At 45.9% G+C, this 17,563-nt stretch overlaps 2 protein-coding genes across 2 annotated transcripts in view; both read right to left on the bottom strand.

Moving 5' to 3' along the window:
• TTC4 (tetratricopeptide repeat domain 4) overlaps positions 1-9,903 on the bottom strand; it is a 38,815-nt gene extending 28,912 nt beyond the window's left edge. Inside the window, exons 1-5 of the mRNA XM_029229718.1 lie at positions 9,736-9,903; positions 8,972-9,089; positions 7,408-7,569; positions 3,803-3,880; positions 2,239-2,363 (exon numbers count right to left, since the gene is read on the bottom strand). Of these exons, the coding sequence (XP_029085551.1) occupies positions 2,239-2,363; positions 3,803-3,880; positions 7,408-7,569; positions 8,972-9,089; positions 9,736-9,846 (594 nt within the window). The 5' untranslated portion in view covers positions 9,847-9,903. The remainder of the gene's footprint in view (positions 1-2,238; positions 2,364-3,802; positions 3,881-7,407; positions 7,570-8,971; positions 9,090-9,735) is intronic.
• Positions 9,904-14,132: 4,229 nt separating this feature from the next.
• Positions 14,133-17,563, bottom strand: part of MROH7 (maestro heat like repeat family member 7) — a 43,469-nt gene continuing 40,038 nt past the window's right edge. Inside the window, 3 exon segments of the mRNA XM_029230296.1 lie at positions 14,133-14,377; positions 14,911-14,973; positions 17,049-17,151. Coding sequence (XP_029086129.1) covers positions 14,133-14,377; positions 14,911-14,973; positions 17,049-17,151 — 411 coding nt within the window.

Below are 17,563 nucleotides of genomic sequence, written 5' to 3' on the forward strand. Positions count from 1 at the left end.
TCTCATTCCCCAGCTTTCCCTTTTAAGTTTTCTGGTAAGCCTATTATTTGCCTCAGGGGTTTTCCACTGCCTCAGGCAGATGCAATCTTAAATAACTGCCTCAAATTGTTTTTAACAAATGCCTCCTACACCAACACTCTGTGAAAAAGCTTTTCCTACTGGGATAGCTTCAAGATGTGTCAAATAAAAACAATTTGTAAGTGGAATCTTCTAGATGGTCAAATAATGACAATCCTCTGGGAATGGGGCTTTGAAGGAGCTCTAATCCTGTTCTGTTTCTGGTGGCCGCCAGGCTGCTCATTTTCACCATGATTGTGGGCTGTTTGCTTTCAAGGCTACTATGCAACAAGGGAGGGAGGAGATGGGGATAGGGCAAGTTAAAAATGCCACAAAGCTTGCTGTTCTTACGGAGGTTCAGCCATTTTTCTTGAACCAACACTACCCAGATTGCTGCAAGCCTCCCATTCATTTCAGAGTTATGAAAAAGTTGATTGAGCATTTTTGTCCATTTTCCATGGACTTTATGGAGAAAATTTTTCCGGGTCTTTAGCTGGCTATTTTTGCTGACATCACTTCTCTTTTCTGATTTCTTTATCTACTTAAGTCTATCAGTTACTCTGAGAGAGGGATGTTGACATTTCTACCTATTTATACATTTGTCTCTTCCTTCTGTGAGTTGTCAATTTTTGCTTCATACATTTTGAAGTTCTATTATTAGGTACATACACATTTAGAATTGTTAAATATGCTTGATAAACTAACCCTTTCATCATTAAAAAAAAAAAAAATGCCTTGCTTTATCTCTGGTAACAGTCATTGCCTTGAAGTCTATTTTGTCTGATCTTAACATAACCATATGGGTCTATTGCTCACATATACCAAGCACATGGGAATCCAAAATCAATTTATACTCAGATAAAAGGGTATACTCCTGATACTCTGCAAGCAATGTCACCTATACCTAATGTCAGGCTTTTGGGCCCTGAAATCTCCCCTTAATTATGCTGCAGGACCTAAAAGCTTTCATTTAGGTCGAACAAGGGTTTTTCTGCAGATAAGCTCGGCGATGGCCTTCCACAGTAGCCCTCTAGATCTTCTCTCCTGTGTATACCACTTCTAGAAATTCTGGCCCTCCCCTAGTTGCCTAGGCTCAGAAGTCTGTTATTGAGCCATGTGGGTCCACACATATCTACTTTTGTAGATACGACCAAAATGACCTCTAAAAACTTATTCCTGTTCAGGGTCAGCTCTAGGCTCCCTTTGCACTGAAAATTCCCATTCCATAGTATAAGCAGTGAACCTATACCAGGAATCAAGAGAACTCAAGTCTGGATTTGTACTGAACAGACTTGTGAGGCAATAATGCACAGGACTAAGAATGTGGACTCTGGAGCCAAACAGCCTGACTTTGAAGCCCAGCTTCACCAGTTGTGTGAGTTGGGCAACTTCCTGATCTCTCTGCTTTAGCTACCTCACTAGTGGAAGGTGAATTAGAATAGTGCCTCTCTTATAGGACTGTGTGTGGTTCAGATGGATTCATATAAGTAAAAATTTTTAAATAGCACTTGGAACATAATACAGTAAGTGCTATCTAAATGTTGGATTTTTTTTTTTGGTAGTGTTGGCAGTCTGTTATTACAGACTACAGAGTTAATTTTATCATCACTGTTGCTGTTATGTGCCAGAAATGTAGCATTTCATGAGCAAGTTATAGGTGTCTTAATGCTGGGAGTTACACAGTATTATAGAAGCTTAAGATTTTGCTTAAATGTTTAACTGTCCTTTCCCCTCCTCTCTTTCAATAGCTATACTCAGTGTGCAGACTAGACTATGGCACTAATCTATTTATTCAAATCATAATAGTCATAAATTTATCAAGTACTATGTATTCTTCCTTGCCTCTATCATATTATAATTATTTATGTACTTGCTTGTTTACTTATCTGTATCCTCCAGAGTGCCAAGGGTAGGGACTGATTTTGGGTTTTGTTTGTTGTTGTTGTTTGGCTGGCTGTTGTTGCTTTGGCTGATCCCACACATGGCCTGTGGGATCTTAGTTCCTGACCAGGGATTGAACCGTGGCCCTCGGCGCCGAGTCCTAACCGCTGGATCGCCAGGGAATTCCCTGGGTTTTGTTTTAAAGAAGAAAAAGTTTACAATGACCCAAGATACAATCTGGGAAATGCTAATTAATTAATGCTAATTAGCAAATGCCAATTGGCTGATTTTGCCACCAACCTTCAACTTGTCTGCTTTAGCCCTCATTTCCAGAAGCTTCTTCTCTGTGGCATCTATCTGCAGGCCCTCATCGCACCAGTTCACAGCCTCGACATAGTTTTTCAGTTCCAGATGGCATAAGGCACCTGTAGAACCCAGCACCCTTAGTATCTGTGGACAACAGGCATGGGAAGAGCCATCCTTGAAAGGGACCCCCAACCTTAACCAGCTACCAGCCAGTACCCTGAAGGGAAAATGGATGATAAAGACCCTTGTAGTACATTCCCCAGACAAGGAAGACTATTTCTTGTATCTTAGATCAGAAAGATTTCTAGGGCTCATTCAGCTCAAAACTCCTGTAAACCTTTCTGGTATCAAGGACTGTTAAAGTAGGGAAGGCTACAGCTTAGTGGCAAAGAACACAGTCTTTGGAATCAGACAGATCTAGACTGGAAATCTGGCTGTCATTTACCAACTAAACATTAGACAAAGGACTGAGCATCCCTGAGCTTCAGGTTCCTCATCTATAAATGAGAAGAATAAAGTTCATCTCAGATGGCTTTCTTTAAATGGAGAGAGAAAGCAGAATTTGTCTCAGTCATTCACAAAAGCAATGGCAAGACCAAAGACATCAGGTCTCTCCTAAAATTGTTCTTGATGGCTACCAGTTTAAGCTGCCTCTCCTTTAATCATGTTTTGTCTCCAGTTAGCCTCTTTGGGCTTTCCACAGAATTTAAAAATATCAGAACTGTAAGGGCTTAAATGTCAATAGAATCCGACCTGATCTTCCAGAGATGGGCATACTGATACTCAGAGTGGGTGTCTCGCCATGGTCACATGGTAAGGTAAAAGTGACAATTCAATCAAAGTACAGACTTCCAGCCTGTGGCAAATTCCACAGGACTATACTCAATTTCCTTGCCCATCTTTGTTTAGTACCTCCTTTCCCTACAGCTGAAGGACCTAGATCTACTTAAAGCCCCTAACCATGATTAACTAAGCAATAACTTTGATAAAGCATTTTAAGTTGGTCATGAGGATACAGAGATTAATATGTAATGAATAAATTAAAGCTTACAAATCACCTTTGAGCTTCTCAAAGAAAAGGTGAAGTATAAAAGTAATAAAAGCACTATTATTACACACAAAGGTCAGACTACAAGAGAAAAAATAATCTGGGAACATCTCAGCATTTGAGTTAGCAGCCAAAGTCCCATAACTTATCTTTTAATTAACATTAACATGGCATTTGAAGATCTTGCCTTTCAATCAGCTAGTTTGGAAAAAAAATTAGAATGTGGCTTTTAAAACTGCTTTATTTTAATTAATTTTATCTTTATTAATTTAAAATGAGAAGTTTCAATTTCTCTACAAATTCTTAAAACACAGAGGGTTGGATTATTCTCTGGGGAATTCTTTTAAAAATGGCATGTTGCTGTTGACAAGGACTTAATATCAAGATGGCAAAAATAAGATGACTTCATTAGTATCTTAGCACCTTCATATCAAAGCTTAAAATACTTCTGGTGCAGTGCATGCCAGCTTTTCCGCGATGACAATCATACTACAGCTCTACAAGACTTACCTCTTACTATGGCTTTCAGGTGGCAGGGTTTTAGCTTTCTGGCAGCTGTCACATCATTGAGAGCAGAACGAAAATTGCCTAACAAAACACCATTCAGTAAAAGAGAAAACACGTTTTGAGATCAGATTACTTCCAAAATTTTGTGTGTAGAAACAAAAACACTCTTGGACAATCTTGGAGAGATAAAAATCAGAGCAACTGTTTATATTGGGTTGGCCAAAAGGTTCGTTCGGGTTCTTCATAACATCTTACAGAAAAACCTGAACGAACTTTTTGGCCAACCCAATAGAAAAAAATATAGTTGTGCTCATCAAGCACCTTAGAAATGTTTACAGCATCAGGCAACCCACCGAACAACTATAAATGGCTAGTAAGCATATGGAGAGATACTCAACATCACTAATGATTAGAGAAATTAAAATTAACATGAAATTGGTAAAAACTAAAAACAGATAATATCCAATATTGGTGAAGATATGGAAAAAGGACACTCTAAGAGTAAATTAGAAAGCAAATTGGCATGCACTTTGTACACACACTTTGACCCAACAATACTCTTCTAAGGACTGATCCTTAAAAATGCTTGCAAAACAATAAAGATGTTAAAAAAAAAAAATGCTCGCAAAAAAACAACACAAAAAAAATGCTTGCAAAAATGTAAAAGGATAAATCTAAAAGCATGTTAACTGCTGCATTACTTTTAATTATGAAAAGCTGGAGATAACCTAAATACCCTCAATTTAGTAATGATGAAATAAATTATGGTAAATCCATACTACTAAATACTATACAGCTATTTAAAAGAGTAAGACAGCTCTGCATGTAGAAGCATGATAGGATGTCTGTGCTATATTATTTTAAGTGGTGGGTCAATGTGTATAGAAGCCCATCTTTATAAAACAAACCAATCTAAATATACAGACACAGGTACACACACATACGTATTTGTAAGTGCATTTAAAAAAGGTGTGCAATCATACACACTGGTTATCCAAACTAGGAGGCATGAGATAGACTTTCACTTTCTAGTTTATACTGTAAGTATTACTTAACAGCTTGGTATTTACCTATTAATTTCACTTCTAAAACTCTAGCCTGGGGGTCTGCAAAATTTTTCTCTAAAGGGCCATATAGTAAATATTTCAGACTTTACAGGCTACATATGGTCTGTTATACATTCTTCTTTGTTTTACAATCCTTTAAAAATGTAAAAAACACTTTTAGCTCACAAGAGGTCAGGGATCCAGATGTGGCCTGTGAGTCATAGTTTTTTGCCAAATCCTAAAGAAAAACCAGAATTACTGGAAAAACTTTATCACTAACTTTGTTCATTTTTGCATTACTTAAAAAAACCTAGGGCTTCCCTGGTGGCGCAGTGGTTGAGAATCCGCCTGCCGATGCAGGGGACACGGGTTCGTGCCCCGGTCCGGGAAGATCTCACATGCCGCGGAGCGGCTAGGCCCGTGAACCATGGCCGCTGAGCCTGCGCATCCGGAGCCTGTGCTCCGCAACAGGAGAGGCCACAACAGTGAGAGGCCCGCGTACCGAAAATAACAAAACAAAACAAAAAAAACCCAGAAGCAGCTATATACTCAACAACAGCAGAATAGTAAAGCAAATAGTGTAAACCCTGGTATGTCCATATGATGCAACTTTATGTAGCTATTAAAATAGTATTCACAAATAATTTAATGACAGGTGAAATTGTTTATGTTATAAAATTAAGTGAAAAGAACTGAATACAAAATTGGAAGAACAGCATGATCCTAACTATGGAAAAAATACATATAAGAGAAATCCAAAAACTTCTGGTAAAAGGCAGTAGACTGAACACATGCAGTTCAACCCCTACCACTTCCCCTCTGCCACAAAAAAGCCATAAATCCACAGAGACAACAAGAATGAGAACAACAGAGAACACATTTTAAAGCTGGAGAACAAAGAGACACAGGCTAAATGCCTAATTAGGCTTGAGAAAACTGACTTCTAAGCCAGCAGGGGGAAAACTCAAAGCTACCAAGCTATACTGTAGAACCTACAAAGTACTCAGGACTAAAGAATCAACAGCACCAGGTACCTCCGGAAGCGTGGGTAAAGGGGTCTTCCATTTAGTGTATTCTGAATCAAACTCAATTCCACATCCTAATGCTAGCACTGTGTACCCTTCAACAATTCATTTTACTACACTTATTACCACAGCTTCTTACTCTGCTAACTAGGGATAAAGCTGTTAACCTCATTTATCTTACATAGCTGCTATGAGGTCAAGAGGGATTAAAAAAAAATGTGAAAGTGCTCTGTAAGCCATAGCAGTGACATCATTTAAGGAATGTCTCTGAATATTACACATTTGCTCCTCTGGTTATCACATTACATGCGGTTTTTTTCTTTCAAGGTGTTTTTGGTCTTATTAGCCCTATACATGACATTCTTTAGTTCCCCAAGGAAAGGAACTATGTAGCTCTTATTCACAGTGCAGTGCCTACACACAGTAAATGCTTTCTATTTACTGACTGAATAGGTAAATGAATTAAGCTCCTTTAGGGAAAGGTCAGGTCTTAACTCACTTCTATGATGCCAGTGCCTAGCACGGAACAAGAACTCAGTTTGCTCAATGAAGAAAATGTATTCCTCCAGAAGTTAGAAGAGTGGGTTTCTAGTCAAGGTTCTGGCACTAACCAAAGGGGTCGCTCTCTGGGCCTATGTAAAATGACGGGGCCGGCTGGCTCAAATAATCTCTAAAGTTCTAAAGGAGAAGACAGCTGGAGCGGCCTATGATTAGAAAGAAACTCTGCTCCAATGGTGACGAGTCCCAACAGACTTATCCCAGCTAGACTGCAAGGCTTATTGTCTACCAGCCCCTCAGAAAAGGCTGAGGTCATTCCCAGGTCCTCTCTAAAACTCTGTGATAAGAAACATGGGTCTAATACGACCAAGACTATAGTCACCAACAATAATGCCACCCAAACAATTAATCAGTGTTTCCCAAAGTCATGTCTGCAGAACAGTCCTGCATGTTAATAAGTGTTACTTGAAAAGGAGGCTTATAAAACCTGAGAATCACAGGGTAAGGTTCTTTGCTGTAGGTTTTCTCAGCATTAACATACTAATGTGCACTGCGGATCTCCCATGAAGCAGCAGCACTGTCCAAATTTACTTGTTCAAAGAATGTTTTACTTCAAAGGTCCCACAGAATACTCTTTGAGAAATTCTCCCTTGTATTAACACAGTTTCTCTCACACAAAGAACTCTATTGCCTTAACCCTTCTAGCATCCTTGAGAAGAGGCCAGAAAAAAACTTTCTTTTGTGAGAGAGAGAGTAGAAGCATTTGGGCTCAAAAATTCCAGATCATACCAACTCATGTATTAAGGTATTTGATGTTACTCATTTGGTTCAGACAGTTAAGAATTATAGAACCTACCTGGTTTCCCTTTTCACCAAGTCTATCTAGAAAAGCAGAGTTCAGTTAGAGTAAGCTATCCTAGGCTTCTGGGATAAGCAGCTCCTCTTCCGCCGACATTCTCAAACCCTCCACTAGCCATCACACAGTTGTTTTTATCATAAGTTAATTTTTTAGAAAGTACTAAATAATGGAATAAATTACCCAGATAGTACTGTGCTGCTGCCCGGTTGGAATAAAGAACAGCATTCAAATCAGGGTCTGCACATTTCTTCTTTAATCCTTCAGTGTACGAAATCACAGCTTTCTTATAGTCTTTTTCTTTAAAGTAATCATTGCCCTCGTCTTTAAAGGTCCTGGCCTGTTCTGCAAAAAAGAGAAAAAATGATCACTATTTCCTATTTTTTAAAGGGCTCATTAAAAATAATTCTAAATCATGCAATAATGTAATATATGACAAACAAAAACAAGAAACCAATAGGGAAAGAAAACTCAAAAACGAATGCTATAAAACTGGGTATCACCACGGAGAAATAAAGTCACACATACTTAACTACAATCAATTCCAAATATTTTACAAGGTAGATTATTAAGTGTTTACGAAAAAAAAAAAAAAAAGCATAAAGGAAAAAAGTATACTTATCCTGGGCTTCCCTGGTGGCGCAGTGGTTGAGAGTCCGCCTGCCGATGCAGGGGACACTGGTTCGTGCCCCTGTCCGGGAAGATCCCACATGCCACAGAGCGGCTGGGCCCATGAGCCATGGCCACTGAGCCTGAGCGTCCGGAGCCTGTGCTCCGCAAGGGGAGAGGCCACAACAGCGAGAGGCCAGCGTACCGCAAAAAAAAAAAATATATATATATATATATATATATATATATATACTTATCCTAGCTCTTGAAGAGAGGACTCTTTTTTTCAAATATTATTTTGCTTTCTTCTTATTTATTTATTTGCTTATTTATTTATTTATTTTTGGCTGAGTTGGATGTTCGTTGCTGCATGCAGACTTTCTCTAGTTGCAGTGAGCGGAGGCTACTCTTCATTACGGTGCGCGGGCTTCTCATTGTGGTGGCTTCTCTTGTTGCAGAGCACGGGCTCTAGGCGCGCAGGCTTCAGTACTTGTGGCACATGGGCTCAGTAGTTGTGGCTCATGGGCTCTAGAGTGCAGGCTCAGTAGTTGTGGCTCACGGGCTTAGCTGCTCCGCGGCATGTGGGATCTTCCCCGATCAGGGCTCAAACCCATGTCCCCTGCATTGGCAGGCAGATTCTTAACCGCTATACCACCAGGGAAGTCTGAGAGGACTTTTTTTTAAGTACAGAAGAAACGGGGAAATTACACTTCTGTTTTTGCACGTGTTGTTTGAGTACCTGGAATGCAAATTACCCTCCTCAACTTGGCAAAAGCCTACAAAATTGTTATAATTCAGTTCAAATTTCCCACCCAGTGAAAGCCCACTCCTACCTCCCCCACCTTTAGTATTCCAACAGCACCTATAGTTACACATTGGCACTTATCACACAGGTTTGTCCTGATTCTTTAGGGCAGTTTGGCTATCCACTGGAATGTAACCTTTGAGGGCAGTCTCATTCATTCCTGTATCCCCAATGCCTAGCATTTAGTAGGTATCCAAAGAAGTATATTTGGAATAAATAGTGACAAGTTAGCTTGGGCTAACTACTTCTTGTTATCCATCAGAAGCTTTCTGACTCACACTTTATCTCAATTCAATGGAGAAGCAAAACAAATGTTAGAGTCATTGAAGATACCTTCTGGAGATCGCTCTTCATCAAAAATAATTGACTGGAGGCAAGCCAAGTCAGGATTCTCCTGGGGATCAATTTCTGATGGCGCTTTCTTCATAAATAAGGGGATCTTTTCAAATTCCTGGAGGTTGTTAAGAGAAGAATGAACTACATAAATAGGATTTTCCACTGAGTACATCCAATTCCATGTCTCTACATCAAAGTTTTCTTACTCATCATAATTTGCAAATCTTCATGACTGCCTTTCTCTCTCCCTATCCAGGCCCCAGTTTCCCATCTGTAAAACAGAGTGTAGAATAATCCCTAAAGATCTTTCAGTTCTCACATTCTTATAAGAGTGGTAGTAATCACCATCAATTGAGCGTTCGTATGTTCCTGGCACTTTACCCACCCTCTCACTTCAGCTTTGCCACAATCCCACGAGACTGGTGTTACAGTTCGAGGAATCTTACAAATGAGGGGACGGGCTCAGATAGATGAAATAACTGACCCAGTATTACAGCCAGTATGTGGTGGAGTCACAGGTTTCTGACTCCAAAACCTGTACACCTAAACGTACTGGCAGCTTAAGAGGACCCTCAAAACTTCGGGGCCGATTTTTAACACTCAAGTAGAAACCACGTTTCCGCTGGCAGCGGCAGGGCTCGGAGGTGAGGGAGGCGCCTCGGCGCCCTGGAGGCCCCAGGAGTTCGGACGACGCGCGCGCGCGCACACACACACACACACACACACACACACACACTTGCGGAGACCCCGGGCCCGCTCACCTCCTCCCACTGGTCCTCGTGGAACCCGCCGCGATAAGGCTGGCTCTGGAACTTTTCCAGGAACGAGTCCATGGCGTCGTCAGAGCCCGCGTCCTGCTCCTGCCGCTCCATGTCAGCTCCCTAGCTCTCCTGCCACGGTCCAGACGCCGAGAAACGCTCGACAACTTCCGGCGGCGTGAGTGCCCTTCCTTCAATCTTCCGGGCTGCGCCGGCCCTTGTGCCTCTGGTTCCGCCTTTCTGGGGGCGTGACCGACCCGACTCCACCCCTACCCCGGGAAGCACCGGCCCCGCCGCGCCCTCCCGAGTACTTTTGGGGTCGTGGGTTCAGTCAACCCATAGTTCCTAAGCTCCTTCCGTGTTCCAGGCCTGTTCTAGTCGCTGGGTATACAGCGCTAGGCAAAGCAGGTAAAATCCCTGCCCTCTAGGAGTTGATTAGGTGGAGGAGAGAGACAGACAAACAAATAAGATGTGAGAGCTTGTCAGGTGGTAGCAAGGACTATGGAAGAAAAGTTTTAAACAGGGTGGGCAGGCATTCAAGCAAAGGAAGAGGCTGGGGGTTGTCTGCGCAAGAGCATTACCCATGGAGGGAACAGAGAGGTCCGGGCTCGGGTGGTGCAGCAAGGATTGTGAGCAGAAGGTAGGTGGGAGGGATAATGGGCTGTGAGTCTGAGCGTTTGGGTTTTCCTCAGCGTGCAGTGGGACCTTCTGGAGAGTTCTGAGGAAAGGAGTGATGTACTCACACTCTGTTTCTGAGGTTAACCATCTCTACCCTCAGTCCCCACAGCTCAGATGGGAACAAGGCCTCCGGGCCAGGTAAGCCTTCCTGCAACCCCGGGGTTACCCAGCAACTGGCTGCTGGGCCCTGCATCGGGTGCTACAGTCTTGGCAGCTCAGAGCCTAGTCTAGAAGGAAAGACAGGCAGGTGGCAGACCAATCTAAACCCCAGCTGGTCACAAGCCTGTGCAGTGGAGGCGCAGAGGAGTGGGTGTTCCCTCGGGGGTTCAGGGAGGTTTCACAGAGGAGGTGACACAGACCTGGGAGCAGAGATGAGGACTATCTCTGCAGATGGATGGGGGCTGAAAGGAAGTTGGGCATTTTAGGCAGTGGGAGCCCATGTGCAGACACACGCGTGTGGGCAACAGCCTGCATGCTGGCTACCGCAAGAGTTAAGAGGAAGGCCAGCGAGGTGGGTGGGGGCCAGAGGTCCTGACTGCCCTGTAGCCCTTTATCCTGCAGAGGACAGTGAGCCACTGACAGACCTATGGGCAAATTTGTCTTAGGAAGGCCTGGGTTGCCAGGTGAAGGATTGATGGGGGAGTCTGGATTAAGAGATTGACAAGGAGAATGCTGGTGAGAGTCCAAGGGAGAAAAGAGATCTGAAGCCCAGAAGCAGAGCTGGCAGGCTTGCTCATTATTTGACACGAGGATGAGACAGACAGCAGGGCTAAGGATGACACGTGGAGCTTTCCAGGGCCAGGACTGTGTGTCTTTTCCTTTCTACCTCACCCACACCCAGCAGAACACCTGGTCCAAATGCTCCCTTTCCTCTAAATCCAAACCTCCTTTTCCACACTTCCTCCTCTAGCCCGCTCCCTAAGGATTCCCTTTTATTCTCTTTATTTATTTTCCCTTCCTGAATACAGAGCCTACAAAGTCTTTTTCTTCCTTTTTTAAATGTGATTCCTATAAAATCCTGTAAGATTTTAGGTGATGGTAGGGAAGGTTCAGAGAAGGGATGTGCTCTTTGACCCTTCCAACTCGAGACTACTTGGGGTCCTTGGCCAATAATTGAGCCTATCAGACTCCTTTGTGCTTCAAGACCACCCAGACCCAGAATAGGTGGCTGTTATTTATCAAGGCCACCAAGACCAGGATGCGGGCCAATGAAAACGGCAGTGTCTCTAGGTGGAAAGAGCTCAAGCATGGGAGTTGGGAGGCCTTTGGGATCCACACTTCTATTGCTTCCTGGCATGACATTGGACAACACCCACCGTCTTTGAGCCCTGTCCTCATTTGGAGAATGTGGGCAATGAAGCCAAACTGCCTTCCCCTTAATTCCATATGGCTACTGTGAGATTCAAATGAGGCAATGCTCGTGAACATTCTTGGCAATGGACAAGGTTATGCAAAATGACCACCCCATTTCCTACTCTCTCAGGCCCAGAATCCTGATGGCCTTGGCCTACGTTTATTGGAAGATGACTGTGTGGTCAACTTCGTGGGTTCCTCATCCCCAGCAGGAGCTTAAATGTAGGTGCCCCTCAGGCTTACGTCTCTTCCTGCTCTGCACACTCACCCAGGGAATCTCAGCTCACACCTGTGCACAGATGAATCCCAAATCTGTTTCCATCTCAGATCCCTCCCGCATGCAGCCAGCACCTGGGGGTGGTCTCCACTAGCATGGCAGACAAGCCCCTCAAGTTCACCATGTCCAGACTGAACTCACCCCTCCCCCAACCTGCTCCTGGTCCTGAGGGATGCTCAGTGGGGGACACCATTGGCCTAGTCATCCACCCAGAAACCTGGGCACCATCCTGACGTCTTGCTCTCCCTCCTGTCATCCACCAGATTCTGAAAATTCTCCTTCCTCAATCTCCCACAGGTCCAGTCACCCTCTCCATCCTGCACTGCAGCCCAGGCCCCTGCCAGGCCCCGAAAGCCTCTAGCCGGGTCTCCCTGTCTGTGCTCTTGTCCACTCCCCCGACCCAGCACTTTCCCTCCATTCCTGCATGGGCTTTCTTCCTCTCTGTTTTCTGATTTATTCCCTTTTATGCTCCAGAGCCCTCCTCCTTTCCCACTCCTATCACTCTAATGTGTTTTAATGGACATTTTCAGTTTGTAAGTGTCCTTGCAAGATGCAACTTCTTTTGTGCATATGTTTTATATAGTTTTTTCCCTCGGCACTAGGTTTTAGGTCCCATCCATGGTGCTACATGTACCCCTACTGCCCCTAACTGCTGCGTGGGACTCCAGAGTGCCCATTCACTTCCCGAAGATGGGTCCTCAGGCTGCCTCCTCTGCCTTGCACCACAGATAACACTAAGACTTCCTCATACGTCTCCCCTTATGGACCTATGGGAATATTTCCCTGACACGTGTGCCCACGAGTGGAATTGCTGAGTTACGGGCATGCATAAACCTAATATGACTGAAGAGTGACAGATTCCTGTCCAGAATGGTTACCATCTGCCCTCCTATCAGCAGTGCCTGTATGCACACGAGGAGGGAGCTTTCTAAAGCAGACACCTGCCCACATCTCCCCACTGCTTGCCTCTCCCCTTCCCACCATGCCTTCCCAGACTCTGAAGTCTTCCTCCTTAACACAGCCTCCAAGGCCATACTGACCCAGCCCTTGTCCTCCTCTTCCTTCCTGCTCTGGGCTCCAGGGCACCTATGAATCTGTAGTTGGTTGGTTCTTGGTCCCATGTGCCCTGCTCTTCTCCATACACGCCTGTCATATGGTCATCTTTCCAAACCCCCTGGAGGGGACGTCTCTTCTCTGGGAAGCCTTCCCTGACACTCCAACCCCCAGCTGGCTGATGTACCTCCTCTGGACTTCACAGCCCCTATGCTGCCGCTCAGCACAGCATTGACCTGCTGGGCTGTTCGTGTCTTTATATGTCTCTGATACTTCCATTAGGCCAAAGTTTCTCAACCTTAGCACTTCTACAATTTGAGGTGGACGAGTCTTTGCTGTAGGGCTGCCCTGTTCACTGTAGGATGTTTCGCAGCATCCCTGGCCTCTACCCGCTAATGACAATAATATTCCCACCGCAAGTTGTAACAACCAAAAATGTCTTCAGACCTGGCCAAAATCACCCCCAGTTGAGAACCACTGCATCAGACTATGAACTGCCCAGGGCCTGGGGCTGGGACTCATTCACATCTGTATCTCTGGCACCCAGAGCAGGCCTGGCCCAGGTTAGGTGCTCAGTAAATATTGCCCGAATTGCAATATTTACTGAGTGGTGGCCAATTGCTGGGCAAAGACTTTGCTGGGCAAAGACTGGAGGGTGAGAATCAGAGATCAGGATTCTGGGATATGCATGATATCATGGGGTGGAGGGGGTTCTCTTTTCCTCCTCCAAAGGCTACCCAAATCATCATCTCCTTTTGTTCTTATTCTCTCCCTGTGAGGGAGGGGAACCTGAGACATCTAGCAGACTTACTGTGTGGCCTTGAGCAAGCCATACCACCTCTCTGAGCCTCAGCCTCCCCACTTATAATATGTGGACAGGACAGAATATGTCCATCTGTAAATGTTGACTGACTCAATGATTAAGGCCATGCTCATCTCATAGGAAACATTCCGTGAGGAGAGGCAAAACACGTGGCATTTATAGTGAGCATGGCTGGGGCCATGGCCACCTCCAAGGAGGGCTGGGGGCTCAGGGACATCACTGCTTCAAGGACATCCTCAAGGAACCCAGCACCTGCATGATCCAGGAGCGCCGCTGGTGGGAAGTGGGCAGGTTCTCACAGCTAGGGCTCCAGCGGTGCATGGTAGCCGGGTCACACGCCCAAGAGTCCCCATGTGGCAGTGGCCAAGAGTCCCGCCAGCAGCTGGCCAGGATGCTGTCCTGGGCCTGAGCCGTGTAGATGCACACTGATGCTTCTGGGTCGTGTCTCAAGTTTTCCAGAGCTGAGTTATGGGGAGGAGAGAAGTCGCTTGTTAAGACCAGGTCCACCCATGAGACTCACACCTCAGCCTTCTCCCTTCATGCCTTGGCTTTAGCACTCTGCCCAGCATACCCTCATCTCCCAGCTCTTCAAATTGTTCATGCCTTTTGAAGCCTGAATCAAAACGTGCATTCTCCGGGAAGCCTTCTTGGACTACCCCAGCCTACCTTCATGCTGCCATCAGCTTCCCCAGTTACAAAATTCACGTGCTCCCTTAAGAGTCTGAACTACTTGCTCTACACTAAATGGTTTTTGGTCTTATTTTCTGAGCCTCGTTTCCTGGATCATAGGCTCCCCTAGGGTGGGGTTGTGTGTCTGTGTCTTGGTGACTCCACGGTACTTAACATGTACTTGCCTGGGTCAATACCAGCACAGTTGGACTGAGCTAAAACCCCTGGCCTTGGGACACAACCCTTCCCTTTCCCATTACCCACTGTGAGCCTACTCGTTCCCTCACTGGCCCCTGAAATCTCACCAACGCAGGGCAGGACTTACCGGCTTTAACTTCATTCAGATGATCTTCCGTCATGATGCTCTCCATGCAGGGGACCAGGGACACTTGAGCATAATCTGAGAGGTGAGTGCCTCCACCCCCTGACTCCGACCCCCACCTTTGGACCAGACCCCCTCAGAAAAGCTCTCCCTACCCTCTTCCAGCCCCACAAGTAAGGACACAAAAAGAGAACTTTGTCTTGACCTGGGACAGATCCCCTACGACACAGATTCCTAGGAGAGGCGGCAGGTCCAGCAGGCAGGGGTGGCACCAGGACAGGAGCAGGAGCTGGGTGGCAGCTGACTCTGAGAGGTGGCCCTAGGTGGTCTCTTCCCCAGGCTGGTCCTTAGTGTCCTTATACTCAGGGAGGTGCTGCCTCAGCACCCCCTCCTCCAGGGAGTTTGAGCCACAGTAACAGGAAGAGTACCAAGTGCCTCGCATACCTTCCGGGCAGGTGGTTGGTGGGGCCCCGGGAGGGGCTGAGACTCAGCTCCTCGGCCACACTGCTCAGGCCTACCCTGCTCCCAGCCTGCATGCCCAGCTCCTAAAGTACCTGTGGATCCGTGAATGAGCCGGACCTCTCAAGAGGCCCTTCCCACATTTCTGTGCCTGGCTAATTCCTATTTGTCCTTGAATATTCAGTTTAACACAGTCGCTCCTCCAGGAAATTTTTCCTGACCCTGCCCCCAAGCTAGTTAAATGCCTCTCTGGGTTCCCAGACTCTCTGAGTTTCTCTCTACTTGTATATACTGTGTTGTATTTTACTTGTGATTCGTGAACATCTCCCACCAGACCAGGGGTTTCTTCAGCTTAGATCCACTGGGGACGGGGGAGTAGAAAGGATGGTCTCTGAGTGTATGCTTATATGCATTTTTCTAGGGAAAGTGCTCATAACTTTCTTTGGGGTCTCACAAAAGATCCATAACCCGCAAGAGGTTAGGAATCAAAACACCACGCTAGGAGCTGTCTGCGGGCAGATGCAGGTGCTACCCAGCTTTCTTTTCCCAGCACAGGCCCTGACACAGAGAAGACTCCCAGGGTGTTAAACACCAACATTTTTAGAAGTGATTAATTTGGAGTGAGATTTTAGAGAAGTCAAAATTTAAGAAATAATGTCACTCTGTGTGAGAAGATGTCCCTGAGCCGGTCCCCACAGCCTGAGGGATTGCCCCCTGTCCTGGGCATCACTCATATGTCCCGGAACTGATCACGTTAAGAGCCACCCCTACACCTCCCCACCCCCAAACATCAGCATCACCTCCTGAAAAGTTCTGTGTTTCTCTAGGCTAAGCGCAGTGCCTGAGACAGAGAAGAGGATCAATCAATGTTTGCGGCATAAGCCAATGAATGCATGCATGGATGACAGGATGGATGAAAAACTGCAAGTGAATTGGGCGAAGGTACTAAAAGAAACATCGCTTTACAAGGTGGAGGGCTGGGAACGTCATCCTCTCCAAGCCTCTCTGCAGTAGGGTCTCCTGATCCTTGAAGGGTGTGTGGATATTTCAGAGAGCGGAGGGGAGGGGGGTAGCTGAGAGGAGAAAGCATGCCATCAGACGGGTCCTATGGGGGGACCCTGAGCGAGGGGAATCTATGGTTTTTCCCCCAGAAAGGCAGAGGTCGGGACTGTGGAAAGAAGGATGAAGGTGACTAACACTGAGGGAGCACCTTTATCTGCCAGTGTTCACACACGCAAAAAATATTCTCATCCGGTCCATGAAGTAGGAGTTGATCCCCATCTTACCGATGATCTTACAGATCTTACAGAGGAGCCTCAGTGGGAGTAAATGACTCAGTTGGGGTCACACAGAAAGGGGATCATGGAGCTGAGATCCTAGCTCACTTTTCCACTGTGCAGCTTGGCGCCTCCTGCCGAGGTCAACAGCAAGCTCCTGCTGGGCCTGGACCCCACCGTACTCAGGGGGAACGCAGCACTTCTGCGTACAGATGCCAAGGTTGTGACCTTGGCTCACTTCCCAAGCAGTGATCTCAGAGGAGGGGACACCTTTCTAATTTATACCAAGGCCGTCTGCTGGCCAAGGCTTGCACCCAAGGGGAGGCATCCACCCAGTGCCAGAAGGGCCGCAGCTTCCTTCCAAGGGGAGGAAGCAGTAAGACTAGTTCTGCTAGGGCAGGTTACCTATGAACATGACCGAGGACTTCCGGAGGGAGGCCCTGGAACTCTTGGTGTACTCCAGGCTCTGGCTGAGGAACGTGAAGGCACTGTCTTGATGGGTGTCCACCTGGGACAAAGAGAAACCTGAGAGTGCTGAGCCCTCAGAGGGACTACCCATCCACCCCTCCCAAAGCTAGGAATGGGGACCATGTCAGGCAGTCGGATCCTGGCTCCTTGCCTCCTAAACATCTCTGCTACCCATTCTGGACTCTCCCAGAGGCCAGGCCTCATGTTCTCTTAGCTGATTGCAACAGTCATTTCAATGGTCCTCCTGCCTTGGTTGTCTCTTCTTCCAATCCACCCACCTGCTACAGCCGGAAGGTAAGTTCTAAAATGCAAGTCCAGGGACTTCCCTGGTGGCACAGTGGTTAAGAATCCACCTGCCAATGCAGGGGACATGGGTTCAAGCCCTGGTCTGGGAAGATCCCACATGCTGCAGAGCAACTAAGCCCATGCACCACAACTACTGAGCCTGTGCT

Source organism: Monodon monoceros, unplaced genomic scaffold (assembly GCF_005190385.1).
Source record: "Monodon monoceros isolate NGI ecotype Baffin Bay Population unplaced genomic scaffold, NGI_Narwhal_1 Super_Scaffold_18, whole genome shotgun sequence".
NCBI classification, from domain to species: Eukaryota; Metazoa; Chordata; class Mammalia; order Artiodactyla; family Monodontidae; genus Monodon; species Monodon monoceros.